The following is an 18,041-nucleotide window of genomic DNA, read 5'->3' as shown; positions in this document are numbered from 1 at the left end:
GACAACAGAGGTACCAGTAGTAATATTTAGTCGACTTAATAGTGTTGATAGTGTCAGTCACTAGTAATAGTAGTAATTGTAGTAGTAGTTGTAGTATTGTTATGCTAGTGGTATTAGTAGTAATAGTCTTAGCGGTCATCATGGGAGTTTGGTTAATAGTGTTAAGGTATAGTAACAGCTGTAGTCGTAATAATTGTAGTTTTAGTGTTATAAATAATATTAAAGTTGCTTATGAAGTGTACAAAATGTTTTCTACAAGACTGTTTATTCACAACTCATTAAATTAGATTTTAGAGAATCTAAAATACTAACAATATTCTTGTACAAATGTTAAAGTAAGCAGTTATTTTATTTCAAAGAGCCTTTATTTCTTTTAGCCTGCTTTAATAGACTTTTTAGCCTGTTAGCTTTAAGCTAAAATACTAGCTGTAAAGGCTCATGCTCTTTGTATAATATTAGCAATATTGGGCTTTGTTAGGTATTCACAAGAATCCACAGTGAAAAGTAATAACTCTACAAAGATCCTAGACATGGGAGCAGAAATTAGCAGCATCTTAGCAGTGGTAAACAGATACGTACAAAGAAAACAATAATAATTGTATCTAAATAAACAACTTTTATCCTATTCTTTATTTTATGTTGACCAGGTGGTGTTAGGTAAGCTAGCCGGCTGTCAGATAGCTAGCTAAGCTATTCAATTAGCTAGCCTGACCACTAGTTAGGTTTCTTCTTGTTGCAGTTTACCATGATTTGCAGACATAAGCATAGCTCACATATGTTATGTAATAATAATAATAATAATAATAATAATAATTGTGGTAGTGTTGTGAGTAGTATTTGATGAACAGTTGTCAGTGTGTTTCTTCACCTCAGGTCATTTCATTTCTGAGTGTGGAAAATCACACCTAAAGCCACACACACACACACACTTCGTACTGTACTGCTGGTCCTCATCTGGTTCCACATGTAACCACCCTACGGTGTGTATGTGTACGATTGTCATTTTAAAGTGTGTGATTGGAGGAAAAGGAGGAGTAGCAGAAGCAAAACACTTCTGATGCGTGTCTTTTGCAAGCCGTGCAGTGTCAGGTGTGAGAGAGAGACGGGGAGAGGGAAAAAGAGGGTGAACATCAAAGCAGAAGTGATGCAGCGTCAGCTTCAAAGAGGGGATTACCCCCTACCTCCTCTAAACCATTAGAACTGAGCCCCATCTCCCACAATCCTGCTCAAATCTCTCCCAGCAATTAGCTTCTAATCACACTGCCCTCTATCTCCCTCACTCTCTCTGCTGATCTCTTTACCTCTCTCTCTCTCTTTACTAACTGTATCTCCCTCACTCTCTCTGCTGATCTCTTTACCTCTCTCTCTCTTTACTAACTGTATCTCCCTCACTCTCTCTGCTGATCTCTTTACCTCTCTCTCTCTTTACTAACTGTATCTCCCTCACTCTCTCTGCTGATCTCTTTACCTCTCTCTCTCTTTACTAACTGTATCTCCCTCACTCTCTCTGCTGATCTCTTTACCTCTCTCTCTCTTTACTAACTGTATCTCCCTCACTCTCTCCTGATCTCTTTACCTCTCTCTCTCTCTTTCCTAACTGTATCTCCCTCACTCTCTCTGCTGATCTCTTTACCTCTCTCTCTCTCTCTTTACTAACTGTATCTCCCTCACTCTCTCTGCTGATCTCTTTACCTCTCTCTCTCTTTACTAACTGTATCTCCCTCACTCTCTCTCTCCTGATCTCTTTACCTCTCTCTCTCTCTTTACTAACTGTATCTCCCTCACTCTCTCTGCTGATCTCTTTACCTCTCTCTCTCTTTACTAACTGTATCTCCCTCACTCTCTCTGCTGATCTCTTTACCTCTCTCTCTCTTTACTAACTGTATCTCCCTCACTCTCTCTCTCCTGATCTCTTTACCTCTCTCTCTCTCTTTACTAACTGTATCTCCCTCACTCTCTCTGCTGGTCTCTTTACCTCTCTCTCTCTTTACTAACTGTATCTCCCTCACTCTCTCTCTCCTGATCTCTTTACCTCTCTCTCTCTCTTTACTAACTGTATCTCCCTCACTCTCTCTGCTGATCTCTTTACCTCTCTCTCTCTTTACTAACTGTATCTCCCTCACTCTCTCTGCTGATCTCTTTACCTCTCTCTCTCTCTTTACTAACTGTATCTCCCTCACTCTCTCTGCTGATCTCTTTACCTCTCTCTCTCTCTCTCTTTACTAACTGTATCTCCCTCACTCTCTCTGCTGATCTCTTTACCTCTCTCTCTCTTTACTAACTGTATCTCCCTCACTCACTCTCTCCTGATCTCTTTACCTCTCTCTCTCTTTACTAACTGTATCTCCCTCACTCTCTCTGCTGATCTCTTTACCTCTCTCTCTCTCTCTCTTTACTAACTGTATCTCCCTCACTCTCTCTGCTGATCTCTTTACCTCTCTCTCTCTCTCTCTTTACTAACTGTATCTCCTTCACTCTCTCTGCTGATCTCTTTACCTCTCTCTCTCTTTACTAACTGTATCTCCCTCACTCTCTCTGCTGATTTCTTTACCTCTCTCTCTCTCTTTACTAACTGTATCTCCCTCACTCTCTCTGCTGATCTCTTTACCTCTCTCTCTCTCTTTACTAACTGTATCTCCCTCACTCTCTCTGCTGATCTCTTTACCTCTCTCTCTTTACTAGCTGTATCTCCCTCACTCACTCTCTCCTGATCTCTTTACCTCTCTCTCTCTCTTTACTAACTGTATCTCCCTCACTCTCTCTGCTGATCTCTTTACCTCTCTCTCTCTCTTTACTAACTGTATCTCCCTCACTCTCTCTGCTGATCTCTTTACCTCTCTCTCTCTCTCTTTACTAGCTGTATCTCCCTCACTCACTCTCTCCTGATCTCTTTACCTCTCTCTCTCTCTTTACTAACTGTATCTCCCTCACTCTCTCTGCTGATCTCTTTACCTCTCTCTCTCTTTACTAACTGTATCTCCCTCACTCACTCTCTCCTGATCTCTTTACCTCTCTCTCTCTCTTTACTAACTGTATCTCCCTCACTCTCTCCTGATCTCTTTACCTCTCTCTCTCTTTACTAACTGTATCTCCCTCACTCTCTCTGCTGATCTCTTTACCTCTCTCTCTCTCTCTCTTTACTAACTGTATCTCCCTCACTCTCTCTGCTGATCTCTTTACCTCTCTCTCTCTCTCTCTCTTTACTAACTGTATCTCCCTCACTCTCTCCTGATCTCTTTACCTCTCTCTCTCTACTAACTGTATCTCCCTCACTCTCTCTGCTGATCTCTTTACCTCTCTCTCTATTTACTAACTGTATCTCCCTCACTCTCTCTGCTGATCTCTTTACCTCTCTCTCTTTACTAACTGTATCTCCCTCACTCACTCTCTCCTGATCTCTTTACCTCTCTCTCTCTCTTTACTAACTGTATCTCCCTCACTCTCTCCTGATCTCTTTACCTCTCTCTCTCTTTACTAACTGTATCTCCCTCACTCTCTCTGCTGATCTCTTTACCTCTCTCTCTCTCTCTCTTTACTAACTGTATCTCCCTCACTCTCTCTGCTGATCTCTTTACCTCTCTCTCTCTCTCTCTCTTTACTAACTGTATCTCCCTCACTCTCTCCTGATCTCTTTACCTCTCTCTCTCTCTTTACTAACTGTATCTCCCTCACTCTCTCTGCTGATCTCTTTACCTCTCTCTCTATTTACTAACTGTATCTCCCTCACTCTCTCTGCTGATCTCTTTACCTCTCTCTCTTTACTAACTGTATCTCCCTCACTCACTCTCTCCTGATCTCTTTACCTCTCTCTCTCTCTTTACTAACTGTATCTCCCTCACTCTCTCCTGATCTCTTTACCTCTCTCTCTCTTTACTAACTGTATCTCCCTCACTCTCTCTGCTGATCTCTTTACCTCTCTCTCTCTTTACTAACTGTATCTCCCTCACTCACTCTCTCCTGATCTCTTTACCTCTCTCTCTCTCTTTACTAACTGTATCTCCCTCACTCTCTCTGCTGATCTCTTTACCTCTCTCTCTCTCTCTCTTTACTAACTGAATCTCCCTCACTCTCTCTCTGCTGATCTCTTTACCTCTCTCTCTCTCTTTACTAACTGTATCTCCCTCACTCTCTCTGCTGATCTCTTTACCTCTCTCTCTCTCTTTACTAACTGTATCTCCCTCACTCACTCTCTCCTGATCTCTTTACCTCTCTCTCTCTCTTTACTAACTGTATCTCCCTCACTCTCTCTGCTGATCTTTTTGCCTTTCTCTCTCTCTCTCTTTACTAACTTTATCTCCCTCACTCTTTACCTCTCTCTCTCTCTCTCTCTCTCTCTCTCTCCTGATCTCTTTACCTCTCTCTTTCTCTCTCTCTCTCTCTCTCTCTCTCTCTCTCTCTCTCTCTTTACTAACTGTATCTCCCTCACTCTCTCTGCTGATCTCTTTACCTCTCTCTCTCTCTCTCTTTACTAACTTTATCTCCCTCACTCTTTACCTCTCTCTCTCTCTCCTGATCTCTTTACCTCTCTATTTCTCTCTCTCTCTCTCTCTCTCTCTCTCTCTCTCTCTCTCTCTTTACTAACTGTATATTCTTCACTCACTCCTGATCTCTTTACCTCTCTTTACCTCTCTCTCTATTTTTCTTTACTAACTGTATCTCCCTCACTCACTCTCTCCTGATCTCTTTACCCCTCTCTCTCTCTCTTTCTCTTTACTAACTGTATCTCCCTCCCTTCCTCACTCCTGATCTCTCCTTCTGTGTGTTTTCCTACTTCCTTTTTTTTCTATCATTGCCTTTTTGGTTTGCTCCTCTGGCTCTTGTTCTTTTGCTCTCGTTCTTGTGTCTGTACTCTGCTCAACATGAGAGCCACAGGTTGAGCAGAGAGGCTGTGTGTGTGTGTGTGTGTGTGTGTGTGTGTGTGTGTGTGTGTGTGTGTGTGTGTGTGTGTGTGACTTTTACTGTTAAAAGATTGTTTTCAAATGTGCTCCATCCCACCCACACCCCCTTCTCTCTCTCTCTCTCTCTCTCTCTCTCTCTCTCTCTCTCTGTGTAAATGCTGTCTGTCTGTGCTTTGTCTCTATCCGTCCTGACAGAAGTCAGACGTTGCACAAATCTGCTCTTTTGTGTTTCCAGGTTACTGTTGCCACCTCCCCTCTTCGTCTCCACGGAGACTGTCAATTAAAGTGCGATGGTAATGCGAGGCACCCCCGGTGGGTGCAGCGCTGTGAGCATGTGTGTGTTTGAGAAGGCAGAGCACTTTTTGGCGGTGGGTGGTAGACTGGAGAAACACAGAGAGAGGGTTTTTTTAGAGGAAGTGTATGATAAATTGCTGCAGCACCGCTGGCAGAAATTGAAGCAGTGCACCAGTTTTAGCTGAGGAACACTTTCTAGTTGCATACACACACACACACACATGTTTGTTTTTACTTCTTTTCACACGTATATAATAGGGATTTCCTAAGTGTCAAACTAATCTTAAAGGGCAACTCCACCAATTTCTTTAAATGTATATCCATTTAAAGTAAGTTCAGTCATTTGAAATTCAGTCATTGGCACCAAATAAACTTAAAAAAGTAAGGAAATTTGTATTTGGTATAATATTTCTTTGTTGTAACAATGCTTCTTGCTTAATGGCAATAAATCATATACCGTTGGAAAGCCTGTCAATTCCCTTGTGCCAATTCACTGTGCCACATTTGTGAGGAACATGCATTTGTGGGATGAGCAGCAGAGCACAGTATGTGGGTTGTGCCCATAAAAAATTTGCCAAATCTTTTCTGCCTGTGCCAACAGCTAATTATTGCTGTTGCTATTGACCCTTGTTTTGAGCTTCTGGTACCCCCAGGTGCTGCCAGTCTGGTGCCTGTGAGCATAGACCCTACTACAGTGGTCAGTAGTTGTCTGCTCCAGGGGGCAGAGCGTCCCAAAAAGACGACACCCCAAGAATATAGTTTCTTCACCCTGTCAGCACTAAGGTACCGCAGGCTGTCTTCTACAGATTTGCAGTCAGGGTTTGCAGGACGATATGGCCGACGGCTCTCTGCCCAGACAATCCGGAACAGACTGCACGCAGCCAATCTCCGGTCTCATCATGTTACCAGGAGGCCTGCCACGAATGCCCTTCAGCATCAGGTCCGTTTTGCGCAGGGCCAGCGCCCGGGGTGCAGAGGGGGTGCAGGGCCTTGCTCAGGGGCCCAACAGTGGCAGCTTGCCGAGCCTAGGTATCGAACCTGAAGCTCTAACCGCTGAGCCACCACTGCCTATCACTGTTGAGAGAGGCAGAAAGTAGTAGCTGTTGTTCAAGGCATCAGACCCCACAAGTATCAGAATTCAGTCTCTGCCAGCCTACACGCTGGTGTCTCATGCAGTGTGTCTAGGTGTGAATGTCAGTGTGAAAGCCTCGGCACTAGACTGCTCTGCTCCAGATGTGAGCAGTTCTCTGGTAGAGAGGCGCAGCGGGCTCTGGAGGGAGCTGCCGCTGAAAACCTCCCAGGAGCGCTGACCTCTAAGCTTGACTGCTAGAACATATACCTTGTGTAGAATTATGGAACAACACGAAAAACGGCTACAACAGACTGGACAGAAAAACAGAAACCCTCTTTGGAGGAAATGAGAAACCTTCTTGGAGGACTCTATTTCTTTATTTTCTGTTTCTTGTAAATGGCTTCTTTGCTTTAATTATTACCACTTGTCTACATCATCTCTTTGGAAATTCACAGAATTCATTCATTAAAGGGGGAAAAACTGCAAAAAAGCAACTGCAAATGCAAATTCAGCCTCAACAGTGGTGGATGATAACATTCTGTGATCATTGACAGCAAGCCAGTGTAGACATGAAGGCCGCCTTATATTTTCTCCAACATTCTAAAAAATCTCCCCTGCAGGTTACAGCTTTTGAAAGCTGCAAGTTTCGCATGTTAAGGATATCTCCGCAAACTTTATGCTGTTGTCAAAGAAGCGAACAACAAGACTTTTTGACCTTTCAGCTACAAAAAGTGACTTTGAAATCCGACTGACGGCTGGCATTTTGGTAGACTAATACGGGTCGGGTGGTGAAGCTCTGTCGTATCTATTCAGAAGCAAGAGGCAGATTGGAAATGGAGAGGTACATGAGGATGCGCAGAGGTCGTAGAGTAGGCAATTGCTGGCCTACTGCTGATGAGAACTCTAGTGGTTGGTGTCGCCATTTTAGCCTCTTCACGTAAATGGTGGGGAATGAGGCATGATGGTGGACTACTCTGGCTGTGTCAAACTCTTATGCCTTTGTTTGGGGCCTGTGTGATTGCATGTTTCCTGTATAGACATCTGTCTGCTCTGTTTAGGAATACATGTTCTGATGTCTACACTGATGCTAACGTCGTCTGATATTCATGGATTCAAATGGCATTTTGCATGCTGAATGGCCATGGGTTTACCGACCGGTTGTGGCAATCATGACCTTTCCTGATGAATGAATTTGACATTGCTACAATGCCCATCAACAATGATCAATCAACAATGCCTATCAACACACTTTTGATAGTCCTCTATAGATTATCAACACTTCTTTTTGAGATTGTAATCCAACAGCAGAGTGACACAGCAGTAGAGTTAGAGTAAACTCCTCTCTTGTGGAGACCATGCTCTTCTGGCTGTGATAATTGTTTTCCACTAGTCTAGTTCTTTAAAAAAATATATATATATATATAACAATGTGAAGAAACCTTCAACCAAGCAAAGAACCACTTTTGCAGAAGGACCCCCTTTTTTAAGGCCGTGAGATTGTATGTAATACATTTTGCGTAAGCCTCAGTTGCCCTTAACAGATATTCATTTAGTTAAATGTTGGTTAAAGACATGTTGAACGTCTACACATATCAGCAGTGGACTCTCAAAACTGTTTTGTCCGATTAACGTTCACGTCTTTTACAATAAGACGGCTCTGTGCTAAAGCTTCATGTTCATCAAAGCGCCTTTCTTAGCAGGAACAGAAGAATATGTCCAAAATGATTTCACAAGTTTGCTTTTCCACACTATGTTGAAATCCTGATGTGCTGATGAGTGCTGACATCAAAACAAGCGTTTAAAGTGTGAGGGATATGGCACTGATATTATGGGCTGTAGTACTGTCAGAAATCCTGTCAACCATATTTACACATACGATAGTTTTCCTAAAAGAATCCTTTTGATTCTTTTGTTAAGTGAGTGCAAACTGACAAGCAGCACATATACACTGATTAGACATAGCAATAATAAAACCACTGACAGGTAACGTAGAAAGCATGGGCAAGCCTAAGAATCTGAACCACAGGGTCATGGGTGCCCACAGCTTGCTTTTGTAATCCGTGGAGGCCGCACATCACTACAGGACTAACGTCTTGGAGCCAAAATCCACATGACTCCTTGTCCTGTCTAGTCCATGCCTCAACAGGTCAGATTATGGTGACACACGGCGGGCCTACACAATATAAGTTATATGGTTTTAATGTAATGGCTGGTTGATATAGTTTTTTTGTATTGTATGAATACTTTTGTGCTGTTTTTTTTTATTTTTTTATTTATTTATTTTTTTTACAGCAACGTTTGCCAATAGTCTGCACTAAGCAACACCACACACCAGCATTGTCATGTCATGCACCACTCTCCTTTTGAAAAAATGCAGCACTGTGCAGATGTTTTAGGCCCCTAAGCACATTGCTAAAACCATTTATCTCAGCAGTAACAGGATTCTCCTTGTAAAAACACCAGATCACATAAGAACAGATGCAATTAAATGTAAACACACTTAAAGAGGAACAGGAATTTTAAAGAACATACCCCGCCAATATGCTTATGTGGGGCTTACATGGGTGGAATAGGGCTAGGTGGGTTTCAGGTGGGCTCTGACTGGGTTTGTACATGTGTTGGGCTTTCCAAATGGGCCCCATCGTTACAACCCACCCTAATCTCCTATGTGCACTGTACAACCCAGATGGGGCCCATCACTGTCCCTGGTGGGACCCTGTAGATATTTGCTAATAGGCCAGCAATAAATACAAATATACAGTGCATCGGACTTGCGGATGTGCATCAGTGCTTAGTTAGACCAGTATTTACAGTTATCACCCAGTACCTAATTTGTCTAATACATTGTAATCCGTTTTCGTGACTTCCTAAGACTTCTCCACAGTACTGTAGGTTGCTGCACTTTTCAGACTGGATTCTTAGCCTGGTGAAAGCTGTTCTTGTAGCTTTTGCTACAGCACATTTACTTTAATTAATTTATGCCATTAGACTGAATGTTATTTTCCTAGGACGTGGTGTTCTTGGCTTTCTGAGAGGGGCTTAGAGAAGAAAGAGATGTGCAGGCGCAGCAGTCAGCCCCAATGTCTTTCTGTTGGACACTAAATCATCCCATATCTCTTCCTCTCACACCTCCTTCTGTCCCTTCACTCTTTCTGTTATTAAACCCTCTCACTGTTTCTGTCTCCTCCATCAGACACACAGCAGGCCACCTCCTCCCTCCTCTCACTCTTTTCATCTTTTTCTCTCTCTTTCTTTTCCTTCTCTCTCTCTCTCTCCCTCTCCTGCTTTTTTGCTTCTTTCAAATGCGTCTTCCAGCGTCTGTCTATCCACTTTTCATCCAGTCAGTTGTCTTTATATAGACCCCACCCCTAGTAATGTGGTCAATCTTTATTTTTTCCTTCCACATTTCATTCATACAACATGATATCATCACACAAACAACATGTGTAATGCCTCAAGCTGTTATGAAGGTCCTATGAAATTTCCATTCCGAAATGATAATGGAAATTTGTCTTTGTGACACTCGTGGTTTCTTCATGACATTTCCCCACAGGCACTTTGTGCATCTTTGCGTCCTCTGTCTCTGTGCCTTGGCAGACATTGAGGCAGGTCACACTTGGGAATAGGATGAGCCCCCTTTTCTCCACCTGCATATAAGATAATACCCACATGTTTTATATCACAGTATTCAGAACAATCTCGGCTCTCTCTAGACCTAGAGCACTGGGTAACGAGATGCTCTGACCCTAAATCTGAAAAATTGAAAGTTTGATTTTAGAAATTCCCTGTGAAAACATGTTTTACTCATATGCACGAATTGGTTTGGTGCTCGAAATGAATTTACCAGAGTGTTAGGTTCACAAAAGTAGTGGAATGTTCGAATAAAATAGGTTAGGGCCAGTGGATGAGTTTCTGAGGGCCCGTTGTTAGTCAGTTTCACACAAAACCATAGACGGATGTTTGAATCCACCAATTACAGATGAGAAGCAGATGATGTACGATATGGCAATTGAAAGATGCAATTAAAAGGGTGGGCTAAACATATTCAGGAAATGTTTGGACCATATTTCTGCACTGTATCATCACAAAGATCTTAACAAACATCGTATTTGATGCACTGGCGTGTTCGTGGACTACAGAGGGTCAAATGGTCAGGCTTGTTTAGATATGCAGTTGGTTTAGTTTTAGTGCTGTCACTGTTACGCAGACAGATGTGTTAACAGATGTGTAATGAGCACTTTTGGATTGATTTTTTTTTTAAGCATAATCCAAGACCTGGGCACTCTCAACTCTTTAGCCCAGCATGACCCTTTCTCCATTATCGGATTACACTTTGCAGAGGCACTGTAAGGGCCTGGGTCTCTCCATGCTTTCGGGTCTAGACACACACTGTTTGGGCCTGGATGCCTCATGCTTCAGAAATAAGACATTGTCTACAAAAACAGAAGTGGTTGTGCCTCACAGGGTGAGCTGAGGGTGGAGCGATGTGGGTATAAAGTGGCCCTACTGTCCTCGGACACACTCAAAAAAACAAAAACCTACATGATGCACTCACCTGCTTTATCCTAATCACCAGCATCTGTACCTTCATTCTATGTGCCACTGAGCTCACCTTTCTCATTCTTCAGCCCTCCCCCTCGCTCGCTTGCTCTCTGTCTTTCCTGCTCTTTTTCTGTGAAAGACTGATGTGGTGCAGCGTGGAGCTGCCTGGCTGTTAGCAGGCTGCCTGCTGCTGCTGGCCGTGGTGCTGCGTGGCTGGATGAGGTTTGAGGCAGCATGCTCTCTACGCTGTTGGAACGTAGCGATAAGTGATTGACATTCACGGCTCGTTTTCCCGTGCTGGGGTTAGTGTGCGCTGCCATCCGCCGTTACCCCGCCACTACTGAGTAAAAATAGCCCATTGAACCACCTGACTCCTACCCCTCAGCCACCTCCACTCTGTCAAACGCAGCATCTGTTAAGGCAGAGAAATAGTCTGAGGTATATTGACTGTGTGTGTGTGTGTGTGTGTGTGGTCTTTTAGCTTCTTGTGGGAACCAAATGTCCCCAGGATTTTGGAAATATTTTGATTTCAGGGAATGTCAGCCATTTTTTTTCCAGAAGTTCCAGACTAGAAAAGCAATATTCATATTTTTTTACGAAGAAAAAAAAAATGATGGTTTGGTTTAGATGTATAGCAATAACAGTGAATCGAAAAACACCACACAACCCGAGTGGTCCAGAGGAATAAGGCACAATCACTATGACCAGAGGATCTCTAGTTTGAGTCCCGGTTATGCTGCCGCCAGCCATCAACCACATTCTTTCCACATGACCTCAGTGCAATGATGGCCAGTACTGGACTGTGATGGCTGATGCATCAGAGCCGTCTTTCCTCCGAGCGCATTGGTTAACTGGTGACGATGCATCAGTAGCAGTTCTGCAGCAGCAGTGGTTTGCTGCACACGTTTTGGTAGAGGTGTGCGTCCCGCTTCACTCTCCCAGTGTTGGGAGTATTGCATGTGATGGGTGGAGAATATGCATGGCTTGGGTAATTGGCGATCCAAACAGGGTAAAAAAAATTGAGTTAAAATCAGAAATAAAACTCTAAAACAAACAAATGCCAATAGAGGGTATTTGGGTATTCCCCGTCAGCAAGAGAAAAACTGAGTAATGACTATGTAGCTTAATAATAAAAAGGAAAAAACACTGAAGGTACTGAGGATAATGTTTGGAATTGCATAGGTGAAGCTACAGTAAGAAACACTTCAGCATCCCACAAAACCACTCATAGTAGGACTTGTATAGACATAGCACGGTCTTAAGAATTATAGATCTGTAGCTGTATTCGATTAGATACATGTATGTAGACTATATCATTAACTATGTAGGATATATAACTATTCTGCTACACACAGTTAATTAACTAAAGCTGCCAGAAGCATTGTAATGTTTGTGTACAGCTGAGGCAGGCCAGTGCTCATCAGCCGGAACCACAGAGAAATGAATTCTTCACACTCTGCTCCCATATTAAGGGGAAAAAAAGCTTAAAACAACCCTCCTTTCTCTATGAGCTACGAACCTATTGTTCCTAAACATTCTTCTTTCTGGATTTGGCAAAGACTTTTAGGTCTTCAGAATTTGGACTCCAAAAGTGAGGCCCAATCAACAAGGTTTTGGTTTTTTTTTTGTCTTTTTTCTTCTGCAAACCATTCTTTCAGAAGTTATTTCATGTAGAAAGAGCTGGTGCAAACACACACAGCCCCTCAATCTACTTGGTTGCTGTATGCAATTGAAGATTGGCTGGTAGTTCAATAAGGTCAGTGGTGCCCTCTCCTCCCTGTGTATCTGTCCCTGAATGTGGATGATACCGTGAGCCATTTCTTATGAACACTCCATACAATAGCATCATTCCTACCCCTTAATTACCCAGCCAGCTCCCTCTCTATCTCTGCCGTACGGTTAAAGAATACGCTCTGATTGAGACCGACCTCCTATATTATCTGCTCCGAAATTATTGAGCCCTTTTGACTCCTTTTGCGTACTGAGACTGGTCTGCAACATGCCAACAATTGACCAATCAGCAAGACGGTGTGCAACCCCTACCCATGTTAATGACACCTACAGAACAGCGTGGTGTGGCACCAGGCAAAGAGTATGAGTAAGATGATAAACAGTAAAAGTATTTGTTTCGTTGCTGTTTGTTTCATCTTTACCACATCTGCCAATGAAAATAAGGGAACGTAAAAATATATGCGATCAAGAAACACAAATACATGCAGTAGTGGACCAGTAAAAGAACATAGACATTCACTTTGCCTGTGTACGGTTAGGTCTTCTAGCTGCGTTTAAGCAAACTCTGTTCTAATCAACTCTGCAGGTTTATTAGATTTTGCTTAGCAGTCAGATGTCCCTCTCCTTTCCCTCTGGCTGTGGTGCAGTATTAGAACTTGCTGGGGTTCATAGCTAATGTTGAGGTTTATTTACTGTATATTTGCTTTTCGCTGTCTGCTGCAGAACTGTCAGCTTGAAACTACGTGCAGAAGCTGACGTTTGGAGGATGCAGCTGGCCTCCTACTGATCATTTCCCCAGGTTCGCTAGCCAGCTACATTAATCAGCAGCCCATCAAATTGCGAGAGACGTAGGTAAAATTATGTTAGACCTTAGGTTCACGTTCAAAAATTGGAGTACTAGCGTCAACGGCGCGTTCGTAAATTTACTCTGACAACCTCATTTGAAATCTTGATATCTGGTCGCCCCCACTGTTCAGCCTGGAGGATTGAAAGTGTGTACTAAGAGGAATTTTCGAACCCGGATCCTGATACGTTGAGCACATGAAACCCGTGAGAGCACAGATTTACCAACATGACCTTAGTCTCAGGGCCAGGTGCATAGCACTAAAGTAGGAACGGGGTCAGAAACAACCAGTATATTTGGAAAGACAGCATGAATTCAGAGTTTCAGAAGGACAGTGTCTGTGAGGGTAAAAAAACAGGATGTCAGGATGTGTATCTGCAGAGATGTGCTTCAGGGTAATGATAATTGCCTCTCTGGAAGCATTGGGGATGGGAATCTCCCAAACAGTACAGGGACTAAATGAAGCATTCATGTTAGCAGATGCGTAGACCTGAATGTAAAATGTAAGAACCTTGTTTTTGAGTGTTGTTGGGATGTTGGATCTTTTGAATATCGGTGCAAATGTCAAGAATGGAGTTGTTTTGGTTTTCTGCTTATAATTAAGTCCAGCTTAGACTAATTAAGTGAGAAAACAGCAGCTTGTCTGGTGTAGCAGCCACTGCTCCTCTGCTTGTGCATGTGAGGCATTCCTCCCGCACCTGGCTCTCCGTGCAGATGTTTTCAGCTGTTTCTGACACATGCTGGAGCTCCTCCAGCTAGAGACGCATGTTCACCAGTGTATTGCTGACTGCACAGTCTGTGCTAAATGCCCCTCTGTGACAGCTTGAGATGACATGGCTCTGTCGTTTTGCCGATCATCCGGTTCACGATTGCGGTTTTGTGGTAGTCCCTGGTAGAGAGTGATGCGGGTCAGGAGGTCTGAGAATGGTTCTTTTGCAGCTGTAGTGCAAGAAAGGAGCCTCTTGTTTTGATTTCAACTTATAAAACATACAATCTTTACCTTTTTCTGTGCGTATGTGTGTTTCTTTTTCTCTTTTTCTGCAAATTCAGTATCAATATATCAAAGGATTGATGTGGCAAGGTTACTCTGTCAAGACCCGAGGTGCTTACCAGTTAAACACACTGTTCCAGCGCACCGCTGAGAAACACTTTCTCTGAAAACCTGCTGAAAACCACACTTTTCTGTCAGCTTTATCCCCCCACTCCCCCATATGCCCTCTTCTGAAAGCTGCGCGACTGTGGGGGTGCTGTGTCATGCGTTCCATTTGACTGTGTGGATAGGGCAGGGTGTGCCATGGTCAGCGGTGATTTAGCGGCAGGCTTTAGTCCAGCTTGGCCGTATTCCGCCTGAGGGGCTGCGGTGTCTGCAGGCCTGCTCTCTTTCTCTCTCCTTCCTCTCTGGAGGCCTCGACTGCAGAAAAGCCAGTAGCTTCGGGTTAACGACTTCAGCTCCAGATCCGTTTTTATGAGATGGCCGGCAAAAGCCACAAATACAGTGGATTTGTTTAGAGCGAGCGGCTCACAGGTGATGTATGAGCCAGTTAAGGGCCTGTCTGCTTCTCAAATCGCCGAGCTTTCCACCTTGATGTACTGCCCAGGGCCCGGCGCCTCTAATCTTTTTGTGCATTGCTATGGAAACCCTCACTCAAGGCCAGGGAAGTAAAATGGAAAAGAAATACCCCACCACAGTCTGATGGTTTTTTTTTTTTTCCCTTTTCTCTCTCTCTCTTTTTTTACTCTCTCTTTGTCTCCCTCTCTCTTCCTCTTTCTTTCTCTCCCTATGTCCTTATAGAAAAGGATGAGACCGGAGTGATGGACAGCCTGCTAGAAGCTCTGCAGTCCGGAGCCGCATTCCGAGACCGCAGGAAAAGAGCACCTAGGCCTCGAGGTGAGTTTCATCTCTTTCATCATCTCTCCTCTCCTTTCCCTCTGTCATACTCACTCCCTCCACATCTCATTCATTTAGGTACACCCTCCTCCCACCTCTTCAATCTTTCTTCAGTAATCCCCTTTTGAAGAATACACCGTCAATCTACCCCCTCTTGTCATGCCAAGATTCATACCCTGACCTCAAACAAGACAGTCTGTATGTATAATATCATGTTGTTGTAGCCAGCTTGGAGCCCAAGGAAGAGAGCCGGCCATGCCCTGCAATGCAAAGGGGCGCTGAGGGAGAAGGTGCCGTCTGCCCCACTCCTGTTATGACTTGCTGTCTGGCTCAGATCTTCATGCTTTCTGGCTGATGTCATAACTGGTTACAAACCCCAGTGCCTCCAGTAGGCCCAAATCTGATCGCACTGACGCCGGTCTGAGTCGATACGGCCCTTTTTCGCAACGTAGTCACTCATGGAGACACACACACACACCCACGTACATAGACACACAGTGAGATGTGCACTTTCTGAGCAAACACAAGGACACACAATAAGATATATGGTTGCCCACACACTTAGAGGGCAATCAGAGCAGCCATCATGAATGTATGCAATTTTAAAATTGACTCACACTAACTAACTGCACACACACATTGCTGAATAAGATCAATATTTAAAGAGCATCCACCTTAAGCTTGAAGCACAACTGATGTATTGGTTGGCTGATAACATTGACCCATGTTGAGGACCAGTAATTTTATCTGTACTGGCAAAAGCAGAACTGATAACATGCCGGTAAATACCAGCTCTTTGAGCTCTTTGTCTAAACCACCATAAATAATAAATAAATAATTTCTAATATATATATATATATATATATATATATATATATATAATGCCAGATTTTGTTACATTGTGAAATTAAGAAAAACAGCAGGAAATAATCTAAATATGACTTTTTACTAAACATTTTGGAGCACAATTTCAATTTATTTTCTGAAAACATGTTTGGAAGAGGTGGGGTTGAAATGCAACAACAGCCATTAATTATGTACACTCCACATTTGATGTTTTTGTTTGGTGGTTTGTTTATTTATTTCTTTTTCTTTTTTCAATATATTCAATTTCAAGATATATGATATAAGATATATTCACGATTTATGTTTTAAAATGAGCATACATCTTTAAAATGCTTTTAAATAGCATAAAAGTGTTTTCTCTGTAGAGAAAATCAAAAACACATGTACTTAAACTAGGATGCCAAACATTTGCATAACACTGTATGTTCAGAGAGAACCTTTGGCCTCAAAGTATTATTTTGTAACGCAACAAAACTAAAACAAAACAATAAAGAGGTCATTAACAGAAAACAAACACTAAAGGGATTCTCCTGACCCCAGTGCTATGTTATGTTTATATGCAACTTCATATGTGGAAAACTTTTAGATTAACAATTAAGAACTGGCAGTCATATCGGTTAGTAAAGCACTGGTCAGGCCCTGCGTAAACTGCAAGAGTAGAAGACTAGTTTACCGTTATGGGAATCCGTTCAGACAGATTACCTAATAGAACTGCCCATGTCAAAAGAAAAGACCCAAAAAGCCCAAATCAGCACCCCACTGACAGAGCACAATCGCCTTATCACCTCGCTATGGACAGGAATCGAACTATATCCCACTACACTGTAAAGAAATCAACCCCCTGTGGCAAAAACATCTAGGATAATATCCCAACTATCAGACTGGAGCAATCATGCGGCCTGGCTGAACACCGAGGTGAAATCAGTCCCTTGCAGAAGTATACAATGCTTCCATTCTCACAGATGGCATGTTATCAAAAGCTGTGAATGTGTGCCCGTATATATATATCTATATATATATCTATATGTGTGTGTCTTTCTCAGTCTCACTCTCCCGTTATCTGTCTGGTGTTCCACAGATGAACCACCTGAAACGGTCAGCCAAAGGCCAGTTCTGAAAGACTGCAACCACGGTAAAAAGAAGAGCACAGACGAGAAAGTGTTTCTCTCAGCTGTGTGCTTGACTCACGCTCTCCGCTTTATTTTCACTTCTTCTGCGAATGTAACCTTAGTCCTTGTTCATTAACACTGCGCTGTTGGTCTTTTTCCTTCTCCATCACTAAAAGAGCTATATAAGCCTTGCCTCATCCTTCAGCCTCCGAGATCCATGGGAAATTGAGATTGATCAGGCTGCTTCTCTAATGTATTCCAAACTTAGTAACACTACTCATGATTGTGATACATGGCCGTTCATTAAGCCAGTTAAGAATTTGCCACCTAGCGTGTCTGAACATGAAGACTTTCATGTTTCACAGTTTGTTTACACATCAGGATGGGCAATATGGCAAAAGGATAGCACTGCAATGCACTCATGCTTCTTCATGACACACCGTATGTGCCATGGGAAAGTTAGAACTGTTTAGAATTGATAAAATTCTGGGTTTATTACGCTAAATAAATATAAAGATATAGAGCTGTTATGTGTAAATAATTGTATGTGGCAACCAGGATAATCAGCTTCCATCTAGTTTTTGTCTTACAGTTATGCAGTTATAAATAAACTTTTTTTTCTGTTAATTTAATCTCTACAAGAATTTAAAGCCATAGCCTACCAATTGCGTAAGAAAAATAGGTGAATACGGGTCCAAGCACTGCATTATTATGGAAGCTATAGATCACAAGTGATGGACCAAGGTTTTTTAGAGGGGGTTCTATGTATATTATACATTCATATACATTTCGTATGAAATATTTTTTTAGATTATCA

The 18,041-nt window shown here is 42.7% G+C and overlaps 1 protein-coding gene across 1 annotated transcript in view; it reads left to right on the top strand.

Moving 5' to 3' along the window:
- The window catches only part of diaph3 (diaphanous-related formin 3), a 371,639-nt gene that overhangs the window by 276,765 nt on the left and 76,833 nt on the right, over window positions 1-18,041 (top strand). The window contains exons 26-27 of the mRNA XM_072660640.1: window positions 15,174-15,269; window positions 17,194-17,247. Coding sequence (XP_072516741.1) covers window positions 15,174-15,269; window positions 17,194-17,247 — 150 coding nt within the window. The remainder of the gene's footprint in view (window positions 1-15,173; window positions 15,270-17,193; window positions 17,248-18,041) is intronic.

Source organism: Salminus brasiliensis, chromosome 17, assembly GCF_030463535.1.
Source record: "Salminus brasiliensis chromosome 17, fSalBra1.hap2, whole genome shotgun sequence".
In the NCBI taxonomy this organism is placed as follows: Eukaryota; Metazoa; Chordata; class Actinopteri; order Characiformes; family Bryconidae; genus Salminus; species Salminus brasiliensis.
This window is presented reverse-complemented; position numbering and strand designations above follow the sequence as displayed.